The following is a 15194-nucleotide window of genomic DNA, read 5'->3' on the forward strand; positions in this document are numbered from 1 at the left end:
AGAGAGTCCATAAAGTAGACCTGGACAAATTGGTGAATAGTCATTGTTCTCAAGGGTAAATTTGATACCACAAAGCGTTTAAGGACTTTGTGTAGGCAAGAAATCTGTCATCTGGTGAGTGCGGTTATGGTAGAGTCTCTAAACACGGGGTGATTGGTTTGCTTTACATAAGGTGAATTCGTATGAAGAGCAATGGTCAGGGGTTAATTTATGGACTTTGTGGGTGGGAAAAGCACAAGAGCACCAATTTAGTGAACTTTTTACTTAATCCACTTATTCATGAAATGTTTTTCCACTTGTGAAATATGGAGTTTTAGCGCTGTCTTGCTTGGTTTTTTTTCCCAATAGAGATACTGGTACAAATAAACAGAAAACTGAAGTGGAGAGGTGTTATTTAGAAATCCGCTATTTACAGTCCATTCCAGGTGAAGCAAAAAAAAGGTATTCGTTGGTTTAGAAAACAACCACAGCCAAGGTAGAAATGTCTGTCCCCTGCCTGTATGCCTTTGAGAAAGACCGTTCCTTTGTGTGTGGAAGCAGTGGTATCTCTCCAGCACGCTCCATGCCGAGTCAGAGCGCAAACTCTCCAACCTGCAATATGAGCTTTGCTAATTGTAAAGTTACCCTAGAGGGTGTGTCAGATCTTTGCAGAGAGACCACTGCTTTTATACAGAGAGCCAGGGTTCTCATTTACAGCATGCTGGCAGGGGCCAGGCTTTTCTACTCGGGCTACCTACTTTTTAATCAAAAGCTAAGCTTTTTTTTTTTTTTTTTTTTTTTTTTTTTTTTAGCAGCGCCTGAATATATTTAGCTGCATAAAACTCAAGATCAATTGGGCTTAAAAAAAAAAGTAACACTTGGCTACAAGAAAGCCACCTAAGAACTTAAAAGTAAATAAAGCAGTGCATGGGTAATAAACACTAGTATGATTTAATTCTAACAATAATCTGTAAGAGATTGGTTTTATCATCGCTGCACCATTTCATTAGAGAAAGTGCCAGCTGGGATTTAGCTGTGTAGTGGTTTCCCAGTAATCTGCTTACAATGCAGAGTCATTCGGTGAATACATTCAACAGTCTGTGCTTCCATTTCTACAGCAGTCATGTTCCAAGCAGTACAAACATTACCAATGCAGTATATTTATTGTAATAGAAAATGTATCTTTATTTAATTAGAAGGACTAAAATATAGTGTGTACTGTAAACAATAGATGCAAGGGTTTAATTTTTGGGTGAAACCTTGTTTAATCCTACCCCAGCCTGTATGACGGCTGGTACTCCATTTAAACACTGGCCCATCCCTGCATAGGCCAGCAGGGCTAAACATTTAAGGCTGAACTTCACCCAGAAAGGGAAGTTGCGCTTATTTACATCCTTCCCCCTCCTCTGTCAAATATGACACTTTTGGAGGGGGGAGCGGGTACCTGGATTTGACAGGTACCCACGTCCAGTTAGTTCGCGGAATCGATCTAATCGTTAGTTGCCCCCCCCCCCCCTTTCTTCCCAGCAGCCTTCTGGGACACATCACAGGTCCTGAAAGACTGCGGGAACATTTACAAAGCGCAGCGCAGATTTATGGCCAGTGTCTCTTCCGCAGAATGCCAGCACCTGGGCCCAAAGCAGAAGAAGTTTTGGCGAGGACAACGCTGGATCCCTGGACAGGTAAGTGTCCTTATATGAAAAGACAACAGCTACAGTATTTGTAGCTGCTGAATTTTAGTTTTTGGGGGGACTGGAGCTCCTCTTTAGGCACAGTAAGGGGTTAATATAAGGTATATACACACACAATTTGTATATTTTAATATACATCATACATGCCCTACATACATAAATACACACCCGGGTTGGACCCCACTTTTGTCTTCAGAATTGCCTTAACCACTTTGCCACTGCTCACTAGAGCTCTACTGCGGCAAAGTGGTTCGTTATCGTCTGGCGACGTAGACCTACGTCGCCAGACACTCCGCTTTCTCGGCGGCTGGAGGCTCGCTCCCGCTGTATTCAGTCACAGCGGGAGTCGGGCCAGGGGAGGAGCGGCGGTGATCACCGGTGCTCTTCCCCGATCGTCGGGGAATCGAGTCTGGAGATCCGCCCGCTTGTGTAAACAACGCTGGCGGATCTCCTTAGTGACAGGCAGGGTCAGATTGCAGGGTTCAGCTTTGTTTATAGCGCAAAAAGTAAAAATCGCACAGGTGATCAAATACCACCAAAAGAAAGCTCTGTTTATGGGAAAAAAAGGACTTAAATTTCATTTGGGTACGGCGTTGCATGACCGCGCAATTGTCAGTTGAAGTCGCACAGTGCTGAATCGCAAAAAGTGGCCCAGACATAAGACAGCAAAATCCTCCGGTGGGAAAGTGGTTAAAGTGTTTTTTTTTTTTTTTTAACATGTTATACTTACCTTTTCTGTGCAGTTGGTTTTGCACAGAGCAGCCCCGATCCTCCTCTTCTAGGGTCCCTCGCCCCCCCGCCCCTGAGGAAAGTCACAGCTCCCTGTGTCCATTCAGACACAAAGCTGCTACCTGGCCCCGCCCCCTCTCCTGATTAGTTGACTGACAGCAGTGGGAGCCAATCACGCTGCGCTGCTGACTCTGCCAATGAGGGGAGTACCGGGCAGCTGAGAAACTCCTGCAACGTCGCTGGATAAAGATGGGCTCAGGTAAGTATTTGGGGGGGGGGGGGCTGCTGCACACAGGTTTTTTCATCTTAATGCATAAAGATAATAAAAAAAAAAAAAAACTGAATTTTTGTAAAATCTTACCGTAAAATTCCTTTCTCTGAGTCCTCCGACAGTCGCCGCCTCCTCTAAGTCATCACAATGGGGGTATTGTCCACCTGTCCGTAGGACCAGCTAGGCATATAGACTTAGTCAAAAGACAAAAAGCATTAGCATATACACACCAACGGGGGCTGTCCCATCTGGCCAATACCCCCACTGCATCACTACTCCCAACTCAGTTTGGTAGCATAGCAGTAGGTAATAAGAACCCCACAAAAGAGGGGCGGGGGCGGCGACTGTCGGAGGACTCAGAGAAAGGAATTTTACGGTAAGATTTTACAAAAATTCAGTTTTCTCTTACGTCCTCCGACAGTCGCCGCCTCCTCTAAGTCATCACAATGGGGATGTCCCAAAGCAGTATAGACATGAGGGGTGGGAGACGCAACCGTAGAAAAGGCAACGCAGTACCCACATCAGAGAAAGGAATCTTCCATGCACTGTAAGAACCAACTGGGCAACAGAGAAAAAAAACAAGCTCAACAGGAGCAACAGCCCAGGAAAGCAAATGCCAACAGCCAGGGACCCAGAGAAAAAAAACTCAAGGGTCCATCATGGCACAGCCACACTGAGAACTTTGCGGCCAAAAGAAGCATCAGCTGATGCCAGAATGTCTACTTTGTCGAACCGAGGCCCGATGCCAATAGGTCCAGGAAGTACTCAAAAACCTGGTAGAATGCGCCTTAACAGGGAAGGGCGGAACCCGTTCCGTCAAGGCGTAAGCCTGTTCAATGGTCTGTCTGATCCACTCGGCAATAGTCGATGCGGACGCAGCCATGCCCTTCCGAGGTCCCTCAGGAAGGACAAAGAGGGAATCCGTCTTCCGAAAAGACTCCGTAGACGACAGGTAAACCCTGATCGCCCTGACAACATCCAAGGAATGCAAGGCAATCTCCTTTGGATGTATTGTCTTCGAACAAAGCGAAGGCAGGACAATGTCCTCATTAAAGGTGATAATCCGAGATCACCCTGAGAAGGAAGGATGGGGGTGGTCGCAAAAACCACCTTATCCTTGTGAATTATCAAGTAAGGGGAGCGGCAAGACAACGCCGCCAGCTCCGACACTCTGCGAGCCGAAGTGATCGCCACAAGAAAAGCAACTTTCTTCGACAGCAGAGGCAACGACATCTCCCTTATATACTCAAAGGGAGCCCGCTGCAACGCGGACAGGACCAAGTTCAGGTCCCATGGAGGTAAAGGCCCCTTCCTGGGAGGAACCGGGATAGCAACTGAATCGGAGGAAAGGCGCACAGCAGACGATACTGATGCCAAGGGGCCACCAACGCATACGAGGCATCCACCAACGGATCGCCCGGTCTTGCCACAAAGCTTTCCACCTTTCTGTGTAGCCGGGATGCGAACAGATCCACATCTGGGGATCCCCACTTCGCACACAGCATCTGAAAGACCTCCGGGTGAAGGGACCATTCCCCCTGGTCCAGGGTCTGGCGGCTCAGATAGTCGGCCTGCCAATTTTTCACACCCGGAATGTATCGCTCTTAGTTCCAGTACATTTATCGGGAGGGAGGATTCCTCCTCCGACCAAGTGCCCTGGGCAGATAGGATGCCCAGGACTCCACCCCAGCCCGACAGGCTGGCGTCCGTGGTAACTACTGTCCACACCACAGGGCGGAAGGACATGCCTTCCGCCACCGACGGGGACTGGATCCACCACAGAAGAGTCAATCTGGTCCGGCGACTCAAGGAGACATCCAGATCCAAGGACTGAGGAAGTCTGTCCCACCTGGCCAGGATCTCCGTCTGGAGAGCCCGCGTGTGGAACTGGGCAAAGGGAATCGCCTCGAAGGTCGACACCATCAACCCTAGGCCCTGCATGCAGGTCCTGAGTGACGAGGACGGATTGTCCCCGAGGGACCTGAGTACGTCCCGCAAAGTCCGGAGCTGTCCTCCGGCAAGAATACCTTTGCCTGAGCAAAGTCCAGAACCATTCCCCGATAGGGAAGGCGAAGCGACGGAGACAACGCTGATTCCTGAACGTTGATGGTCCATCCGAACTCCTGGAGCGTCTGGACCGCGATGGACAGATCGCGCACAAGGTCCTGGCTGGCTCTCAATCTCAGAAGCAGATCGTCCAGGTACCCCAGGACCGCAATGCCCTGGGCCCGTAGCAGGCCCAGGACCGGTACCAACACCTTGGTAAACACCCTTCGTGCCGAAGCGAGACCGAAAGGCAACGCCACAAACTGGTAGTGGTCCTTTGCAATAGCAAACCAAAGGTACCGCTGATGACCCTCGAAAATGGGGACGTGCAGGTACGCATCCTTCAGATCAATCGAAGCCAGGAATTCTCCCAGCCTCAAGGAGGCCACAACCGAACGGAGAGACTCCATTCGAAACCTTCGAACTCACACGAATCGGTTCAGTGCTTTCAGGTCCAGAATAGGACGCACTTTGCCCACTTTCCTGGGCACAGTGAACAGATTCGAATAAAAACCCCGAAACCTGTCCCGATGAGGCACCGGGACAACCACTCCCTGAGCAAGCAGGTCCTGCACCGCCCGATGCAAATCCTGAAGACGCCCCGGAAGCAGATGGAGATTGGAGGGAAAGAATCTGTCTGCCGGCCTTGAAAGGAATTCGATCTTGCATCCTGATCGAACGATTTCCTGGACCCACCTGTCCGATATCCGGAGCAGCCAAGGTTTGGAGGAAACCGCGCAAACGTCCCCCCACCCCAGAAACGGGTGAGGGCGCCCATTCAGGCAGAGGCGGAGTGTCCCGCCGAGCCGGCATTGCCGGCTTTCTGCTTACCCGCCCAGGGCTTCCTCTGGTTGCCCTGGGCCTTGAAAGGCTTGCCCATGGATTGGTTCCGAAAGGCACGAAAGGACCCCTGATTAGACCTAGGCGCAGAACCCCGCTTGCCTCGGAAGGACTTGTTCTTCGGGTTCTGGGGCAGTATAGTGCTCTTGCCCCCCGTGACGCCTTTTACCAGGGTATCCAACGCCTCGCCAAAAAGACGAGAGCCAACATAGGGAAAATCAGCAACAGTTCACCGTGAGGACTGGTCGGCCGACCAGCTCTTCAGTCATATCAGTCGCCGGTTAAGCACCGCGACACTCGAGAGGCGAGCCACCAAGGGGGCCTCATTTAAGGCTGCATCACACAGACACATGACTCCTTGGTGGACCTGATCCACCATTTCCAGTCGGGCATGCGGCACGTCATCAGACACCAGGTAGCTACGACGCACCTTGATCCAATCAGCTACCGCCTGAGCCACCATAACGGACGCGAAAACGGGTTTGAGCAACGAACCCGCCACCGTATAGGAATGGCGGGCTAGAGACTCCAACCGCCGGTCCATGAGATCCCGGAAAACCGGAGTATCCTCAATAGGAGCTAAGGTAGCCTTGTTCAGCACGGCCACAGTGTGATCTACCTGTGGAGGCACACACCAACGCGAGTCCGTAGCCGGCGCAAAAGGATAAAGCAATTCGAACCGACTAGGCACCACGAAACGGACGTTTTAACGTGCACCACATTTCATTAACCGTGTAATGGCAAGCAGCTGGGCAGGGAAAAACCTGCGCAGACTTGCGGGTTCTGCGCGTCCCAAAAGAGGACACAACGCCCGGAGGATCGGGCTCACCCTCTAAATGCAAAGTTTCTTTTACAGAAAACAATTAACTCATCCATGGTCGCCCGTTCATCAGGGGACCCTGGGGAGGATGTGTCAACACCCTCAATTTCAGCCTCCCCCTCAGACCCCGGGGGGTCCAGGGATGAGCGGGACCCTGAAAAGGGCACGCTCGCAGCAGCATCAGCCATATCCCCATCTGAATCAGAAGAGAGAGACAGCCTGGGCCGTTTTCTCGCAGCCCGTTCAGACATCAGCATTTCCACATTTGCCACTAAAGTCGCAACTACAGCAGCCAGATCAGGTCGCAGTGGGGCCACAGGAGAACTGGGGCCCCCCACCAAAGCTGGAGGAAACTTGTTTTCCTGAGAATCCATGGCTCAATACAGTAAAAAATTACTGTCCCCTTAAATAGCGCTGCGGAGTGCGCAGCCCACCGCTACTGTCACAGCAATGAAGACCCCCAAAGGAGAAAGAAAAACTGAGCCAGAAGCAGTATGCAGAAGAAGACTGAGAGGGATACACTGCAGAGCCCGCAGATCGTTGCTACCTGTGCCTGTGCTGTCGCAGAGAAAAAAGGAAATGCTGTTAGGAGGGGCTGGCTATAAGCCAGACCTCAGGGAAAATGGCTGCCCCATAGGGAAGCATAGGAGGCTTCACTAAAATGGCCGCCGACATGCGGCCGAACCGATCGTTCTCCCGCCCCTGAAATGGCGGCCGATGGCACCAAAAACGAGCGGTATACTCGCCCCAGAGGGGCCACACAGTGTGCATAGCAAAAAACATGGTGGACCGCGCGAATTTTCGCCCGCAGCGGTCGCCGCACCAGACACACGGCTGTACCCCCAAACATGCACCTAAGGTGACACAGGGACCCCCAGCAATCAGACATATCTGTACAAAAACGAACCCCGCAGGGATCGCACAGGGAGTCACACAGGCACAGACATGGGGACACACAGCAACACAGACTGCCACCCCAGACAGAGGCCCCACACAGAAAAGTACTTACCTGTACCTGATGGCGTGGGGGAGCCTCTATGCATGGATAAACCTCTGTCCTCATCTGACAGGGAGTGCTGTGAGCCAGGGACATGACGCTGCAGCACCGCAGACGAGTCCTGTGAGGTAGCCACCTCACGGCTGCATCCCTGCATCGAACAGGGATGGGTCGCTCTTAGTGCCAGGGCGAACCATAGCTGAACGCTCAATGGCGGGCTGGGGGTCCATCTGACCCTCAGTGCCCTGGAGAACCAGGGCGGCCAGTCCGAATTCCAGCACCGCATGATCCATCTTCATCCGAAGACTAAACTAACACTAAAGCTGACAAAATAAACAGCTAGTAAAGTGAGAGAAAAAAAAAACTGACATTTTCAAAGAAAATCAAATAAAAGATCAGGAAGGCTGAGACTAAAGCCCCAGCACAAGGTAGCCTGAACTATTCCTGATGCTAGGCAGATTAAAACTGAGTTGGGAGTGGTGATGCAGGGGGGGTATTGGCCAGATGGGACAGCCCCCGTGGGTGTGTATATGCTAATGCTTTATGTCTTTTGACTAAGTCTATATGCCTAGCTGGTCCTACGGACAGGTGGACAATACCCCCATTGTGATGACTTAGAAGAGGCGGCGACTGTCGGAGGACGTAAGAGAAAACACCTTCTGCCTTTACAATCCATTGGCCCATCCATACAAGGCATCTATACCTTCGTGGCATAGATTCACAAGGTGTTGGAAACATTCCTCAGAGATTTTGGTCCATATTGACATAATAGCATCTCACAGTTACTGCAGATTTGTCGGCTGCACGTCCATGATGCAAATCTCCCATTCCACCACATCTCAATGGTGCTTTATTGGATTGAGATCTGGCGATTATGGAGGCCACTGGAGTACAGTGAACTCATTGTCATGTTTAAGAAACCAGTAATGAGATGATTTGATCTTTGTGACATGGTGCATTGTTCTGCTGGAAGGAGCCATCAGAAGATGGGTACACTGTAATCATAAAGGGATGGACATGGTCAGCAACAATACTCAGGTAGGCCGTGGCACACAAACGATGCTCAAATTAGTACTAAGGGGCCAAAAGTGGGCCAAGAAAATATCCCCCACATCATTACACCACAACCAGCCTGAACCTTTGATACAAGGCAGGATGGATCCATGCTTTCATGTTGTTTAAGCAAACTTCTGACCCTACCATCTGAATTTCGCTGCCGAAACCAAGACTCATCAGACCGGGCAATGTTTTTCCAGTCTTCTGTTGTCCAATTGTGGTGAGCCTGTGCAAATTGTAGCCTAAAGCTTCGTACACACGCAACGATTATCGGCCGACCGATCGTCCGTCTTTTATCCAGAGTGGTGTCTGTTGGTTGGAATGTGCCTAGACTGCACACGAATTTTCTCGCCCGACAAAACTCTACTTCAGAAGTGATGTCATGTGTTGGTTTGCTTTCTTTGTGTTCTTTCTTCTCTGAGAATGCCCAGACTTGCTCATAAGATTTTTCCCTGTTGAAATCTGTACTGACTGCACGAAAATCGGCCGTGTTTTGACGGCAGACAAAAATTTTATAGCCTGCACACCAGATTTTTTTCGGCCGAAAAGTCGGAGTCGGTTGTCGGAAGCACCATACTAACAAGCCGAAAATCGGCGGATCGGTCGTTGGACGAAAATTCCCTGCCGATTTTCGACACCTGTGTACGAGGCTTTAGTTGCCAGGAGTGGCACCGGATGTGGTCTTCTGCTGCTGTAGCCCATCTGCTTCAAGGTTCGTTGTGTTGTGTGTTCAGAGATGGTATTCTGCATGCCTTGTTTTAACGAGTGGTTATTTGAGTTACTGTTGCTTTTCTATCATCTCAAACCAGTCTGTCCATTCTCCTCTGACCTCTACAAGGCAACAACTGCCGCTCACTGGATATTTTATCTTTTTTCGAACCATTCTCTGTAAATCCTAGAGATAGTTGTGCGTGTAAGTCGCAGTAGATCAGCAGTTTAAATACTCAGACCAGCCCGTCTGGCCCCAAAAAACATTCCACATTTAAAGCCACTTAAATCCCCTTTGTCCCCATTCTGATGCTCGGTTTGAACTTCAGCAAGTCCTTTTCACCATGTCTAGATGGCTAAAGGCATTGCATCGCTGTCATGTGATTGGCTGATTAGCAATTTGTGTTACCAAGCTATTTAACAGGTGTACCTAATATGGCCGCTGAGTGAAGGTTAATAATAATTTTTGGATGTATTTTGTTATTCTGTTCAAATAAATACCTGTTCATCCTGGAGGTTGTCATCCCATAACAGGAGGCGCTTGAAAAACTACCTTCATAGCAGAATCACCAGGTATTTTGTTTTAAAGTCTAAGGCTACATTCACACCTGAGCGTAGCGTTTTCGCGCGTTTTTTACCGCAAATTTTGTGCAGGCGTTTTTAGATTGAATAGAGACCAATGGAAAATGCCTGTAATCTGCCCAAAAAGAAGCTCATGTACTTTGAGCGTTGGGCGTTTTGCTTACAGCATCAAAACGCTCAGACGTGAACAGGAGCCATTGAAATGAATAGGATTGGTCTTGTTGGGCGTTTTGAGAGCTGATCCTAGAGCAGAAAAACTCCCCAAAAAACGCCCCAAAACACCTACATGTGAACGGAGCCTAACGGCCAGTTCACGTCACAGAAAACGCAGTCTGGATGTGCTTTTGATGTGTTACAGTGCATTTTTCACCTTTGTTTTTCTTCACCTTAAATAAGGACATGTGCATTCCAATGTTTTTTTTTATGCATTTAGGTACTTTCTGATGCATTTTGCTGCACTCCAGTACAGTTCAGGAAAAAACGCAGCATGTTCTACCATCTTTCTGCATTGGAACGCACAGGAACTGACTGCAATGGTGTGAAATAGGCAATTGGAACACATAACCTACTGTCAATGCATTTTTCATGCAGGGAAAAAAAGAAAAAACGCACTGGACTTCATCGGGTGTGAACCAGCAGTAAAATTATCTTTTAAAATGACAGAGACTGTAGTGATTTGCTTTAGAGCAACTTTTAGTAACTGCACAGGCCAATATGGAATCACTAAAAGTGGAAATATGGCAACTGCTACTGCCAATTTGTTTTTTGAAGGCACAAACTTCACGGACCGCCATTTTGAACTTTGCTTCCATACGAATAAGTAAATCTGCGACCCAGAACCACCATGTACACCTGGTTTGCACAGTCACTAACTGGGTTGATTTACTAAAACTGGAAAGTGCAAAATCTGGTGCAGCTGTGCATGGTACCCAATCAGCTTCCAAGGGTCCTTTCACACGGGTGGTCCGTATGTCCGTTTTTTCATCCCATTTTTTTGGGGATGAAAAACGGACATAATGCATGTCAATGGGATTGCGGATGTCAGCGGATGACCATCCGCTGACATCCGATTTGCGTCCTTTCCGATCAGTTCCATTTTTTGGAACGAAGAAAACCCTATTTTTCTTCTGTTTAAAAAAACGGAACAGGCACCAAAACGGATGTCAGCGGTGTCATCCACTGACATCCGCAATCCCATTGACATACATTATCTCCGTTTATCATCCGCAAACAGATGGGACGATAAACAGACATACGGACCAGATGACACAAGTGTCATCCGTAAAAAAAAAAAAAAGTGACGGATCAGATCAAAAACGGTCCGCGCCGTGTGAAAGGACCCCGACTTCAGCTTGTTCAATTAAGTTTTAACAAAAAGAAACTGGAAGCTGATTGGCTGCCATGCACAGCTGCACCAGATTTTGCACTCTCCAGTTTCCAGTAAATCAAACCCATTGAGTAGTAAAGGAAGCATAAAGGGTAAAAGCCTTGGAACTTTCTACTTTACAAAGAGTAGGTAAATACAGCTTCAATATTTCCATGTAGACAAGTGGCATTGAAGGAAAATGTCAAGAAGGATGGATTTCCTAAAATGGACATGACCAGTCACTTTATTTTTTTAGGAAGAAGGCCAAGTTCTTACACAAAGTGATAGCTCTAAAAATAGTCATTTTTTTTGGCAAAAAACATAATTTAAAAAGTCAAACTGAAGAATGAAAAGTATGTTTCAAAGGGGAAAACTATTTATAAAAAAAAAAAAGGTTGGTTTCTATACTGAACTAGCCTGGTTCATCAAAACTGGAAAGGGCAAAATCTGGGGCAGCTCTTTTATAGAAACCAATCAGCTTCCAAGTTTTCTTTTAGTCAAAGCTTAGGGGCTCTTTCACACAGGCGGACCGTTCAGATCTGCCTGTCAGTTTTTTGGCGGATCTGAACGGTCACCCCATGCATCTCTATGGGGCATCGGATGTCAGCGGAGACATGTCTGCCGACATCCAATCCTTCAAGCGGATCGGATGAGAACGGACAGACGGTACATTCCCATCCGATTCCCCCATAGAGTTGCATGGGGACCCGACAGCTGTGTCTCTGCACACAGCATGGAGAACAGCTGTCATTCTCCTGCTCAGCGGGGGATTGATCCCCCACTGAGATAAACGGAGTCCGTCCGACGGACGGAGTGTGTAAAAGGGGCCTAATTGAACAAGCTGAAGTTAGCCAATCAGCTTCTACCATGCACAGCTGCACCAGATTTTGCACTCTCCAATTTTAGTAAATCAACCCCATTGTCTCACCAATTTTCAGCCAGGGTTCTTCCAGATTTTAAAATAAGTTCCTCCAGCAGTGGCAACTGACCTCTCATATAATAATGCCTGCATTGTTTTGGGACATCACCACATGGCATGGTCAGCTGTCCCTAAAACAGTAGTAAACCACCACTAAGATAAAAATAAAACAAACCCCCCTGCAGGGTTAAGTCAATGTGCTAGTATGCACTGCATACTAGCACATTATGACAGACTTACCTGTAAAAGCAGATCCCTCCCACATAGCATTGCCACGTAGTCCCAGATCTGCCATCTTCACCTGGTCTTTCTTCTGAGTTTGCGGGCTCCGGCTGTATAATTGGCCAGGGCAGCGGTGACGTCACTTTCACGCATGCACACAGGAGCCCTCGCTTTAAGCATGGAGCTCTGAAGGTATGGCACGGGGATGGCATCCCTTCAGAGCGCATTTGACTAACGTCACTGGCAGCATCCCTTGTGACTATTCTCCTAAACAGTGCAAGTGTAGGAGACATTCACTGTACCTACAGGTAAGCTTTATTATAGGTTTACATGTAGGTACAAATTCAAAAGTGGAGGAGGTTACCTCCACTCTAAGGGCCAGTTCACACCATAGAAACGCAGTCCGGATGCGTTCCAGATGCTTTTCTGCATGCGCGTTTTTGACGAGTTTCTGGTGCAGTTCCGGGGATTTTTTACCCCTCTTTTTTCTTAACCTCAAATAAGGACGTGAGTGTTCCAGTGCATTTTGATGCATTTTACAGCGTTCCAGTACAGTCCAGTGCAGGAAAAATGCAGCATGTTCTACTTTTTCTTCTGGAACGCACTAGAACTGACCACACTGGTGTGAACTATGCCATTGAAAACAATATAACCTACTTTCCATGCATTTTTAAAGCAGAAAAAAAAAAAACACACACACTGGACTGCATGTAGTGTGAACTGGCCCTAAGGGTGGCATTCTTATTGTCCAACAATGTAAGAAGGCATTTCTCCACTGACCACTGTAAAGGATCCCATGTTTCCTTTCTGGCCAGTGTCACTTATGATTTTAATTTTGGGACTATTACACAAATATTTTGTGGTTAAAAGTTAGAACTCAAAAATATATTTTTATTTAGAGCATTTAAGTGTTAGAAAGGATCTAACATGAATATGAAATACTCGGGGTGTGCCATATTTTTTTATTTGTATCACTTACTGATATTTACAACGTGAGATGTAGGTGTACCTTTTGGCAGGGGTTCTCGAAGGGCTAAACATTATTTTTAGGGTTCCTCTGTGGAAAAGCATTAAATGACCAGTCTAAATACCAGGGTCATGTGTATTCTTACGCGTATTGAATTCTGGCCGATTTTTTGTTTAAAAATGGCACCTATGAATATTCAATATTTGACCATTAGTGGGGGCAACAGCAATGACTGATTTTCGTGCGGCCATCGAATTTTAATGATTGAGCATGTTGGAAATCTTTTGAAAAACGAACGTATTTCTAATCATTGAATGAAGGGAGAATTTTAACATTAGGTGAAATTGAAGGCTTGGTTGGTCAAATTTTAAAACTGTTGGTGGCACCACCGGATTACAAAACGCATGAATTTTCAATCGACAAATCGATCGGAATTCAACCCATGTATGGATTCATTTAACCCATGTATGGCCTGTAACACCTCCAGCTAGCCTCTGTACAGGGGTCACTGCCATCCTCTCTCCTTTAGCAGGATGATTGGTCTTGTATCTGCCACCTCCTGCAGGCAGCCTGGAGTGGGTGGAGCCTGCTGGGTCCCTCTTAAAGCTCTGCACTCTGTACAGACTATGTACAATATTGTGATGATGTCACAGCTACTTTACAAAGTAATATTAGTGTTTGAAAAGGTGTTTATTGCACACAAAGTGGCTTTATATGCTTTGTAGCTATGGAGGAAAATATTCAAAAATGCTTTTTTGCCTGGAGCGCAGCATTATTTGCCCTTTCCTGACATTATACTATATAAAATGTCTATGATAGAAAAAGTAAAGTATAGAACCTGGATGACAGGCTGGATAAAGCCCTGTTGAGGACCTCTGGAGTATCGTCAGTTGGCGTGCCTTGTTGAGTACTGGCAGGGTCAGTTTTACTGTCGCTGTCAGATGCTGTCTCGCCATCAAGTTTGATATCGGGTTCGATTTCCTGAAAGAAAACACAACATGGTTTACTTACAAAACACAATCCATACCCTCTATGGAATATAAATCATATATTCAGTCCATGTCCATCACTCAAGAAAGGTGCAGACTCGCTCACTTCTTACCACTGCTTACCTGGTTGCAGATCTTGCACAGTTAAGATACTCACCCACCCTGAGGATCCAGCGTTGTCCTATATACAGTGCCTTGCGAAAGTATTCGGCTCCCTTGAACTTTGCAACCTTTTGCCACATTTCAGGCTTCAAACAAAGATATAAAACTGTAATTTTTTGTGAAGAACTAACAAGTGGGACACAATCATGAAGTGGAACGAAATTTATTGGATATTTCAAACTATGTTAACAAATAAACTGAAAAATTGGGCATGCAAAATTATTCAGCCCCTTTACTTTCAGTGCAGCAAACTCTCTCCAGAAGTTCAGTGAGAATCTCTGAATGATCCAATGTTGACCTAAATGACTAATGATGATAAAAAGAATCCACCTGTGTGTAATCAAGTCTCTGTATAAATGCACCTGCACTGTGATAGTCTCAGAGGTCCGTTTAAAGCGCAGAGAGCATCATGAAGAACAAGGAACACACCAGGCAGGTCCGAGATACTGTTGTGGAGAAGTTTAAAGCCGGATTTGGATACAAAAAGATTTCCCAAGCTTTAAACATCCCAAGGAGCACTGTACAAGCGATAATATTGAAATGGAAGGAGTATCAGAGCACTGCAAATCTACGAAGACCTGGCCGTCCCTCTAAACTTTCAGCTCATACAAAGGAGAAGACTGATCAGAGATGCAGCCAAGAGGCCCATGATCACTCTGGATGAACTGCAGAGATCTACAGCTGAAGTGGGAGACTCTGTCCATAGGACAACAATCAGTCGTATACTGCACAAATCTGGCCTTTATGGAAGAGTGGCAAGAAGAAAGCCATTTCTTAAAAAGATATCCATAAAAAGTGTTGTTTAAAGTTTGCCACAAGCCACCTGGGAGACACACCAAACATGTGGAAG

At 47.2% G+C, this 15194-nt stretch overlaps 1 protein-coding gene across 1 annotated transcript in view; it reads right to left on the bottom strand.

Moving 5' to 3' along the window:
- Positions 1-15194, bottom strand: part of CDS2 (CDP-diacylglycerol synthase 2) — a 119817-nt gene that overhangs the window by 57777 nt on the left and 46846 nt on the right. Inside the window, exon 2 of the mRNA XM_082255584.1 lies at positions 14032-14174. Within this exon, the coding sequence (XP_082111710.1) occupies positions 14032-14174 (143 nt within the window). The remainder of the gene's footprint in view (positions 1-14031; positions 14175-15194) is intronic.

The sequence above is a fragment of the Pelophylax lessonae genome, assembly GCF_965119305.1.
Source record: "Pelophylax lessonae genome assembly, chromosome: 4".
Taxonomy (NCBI): Eukaryota; Metazoa; Chordata; class Amphibia; order Anura; family Ranidae; genus Pelophylax; species Pelophylax lessonae.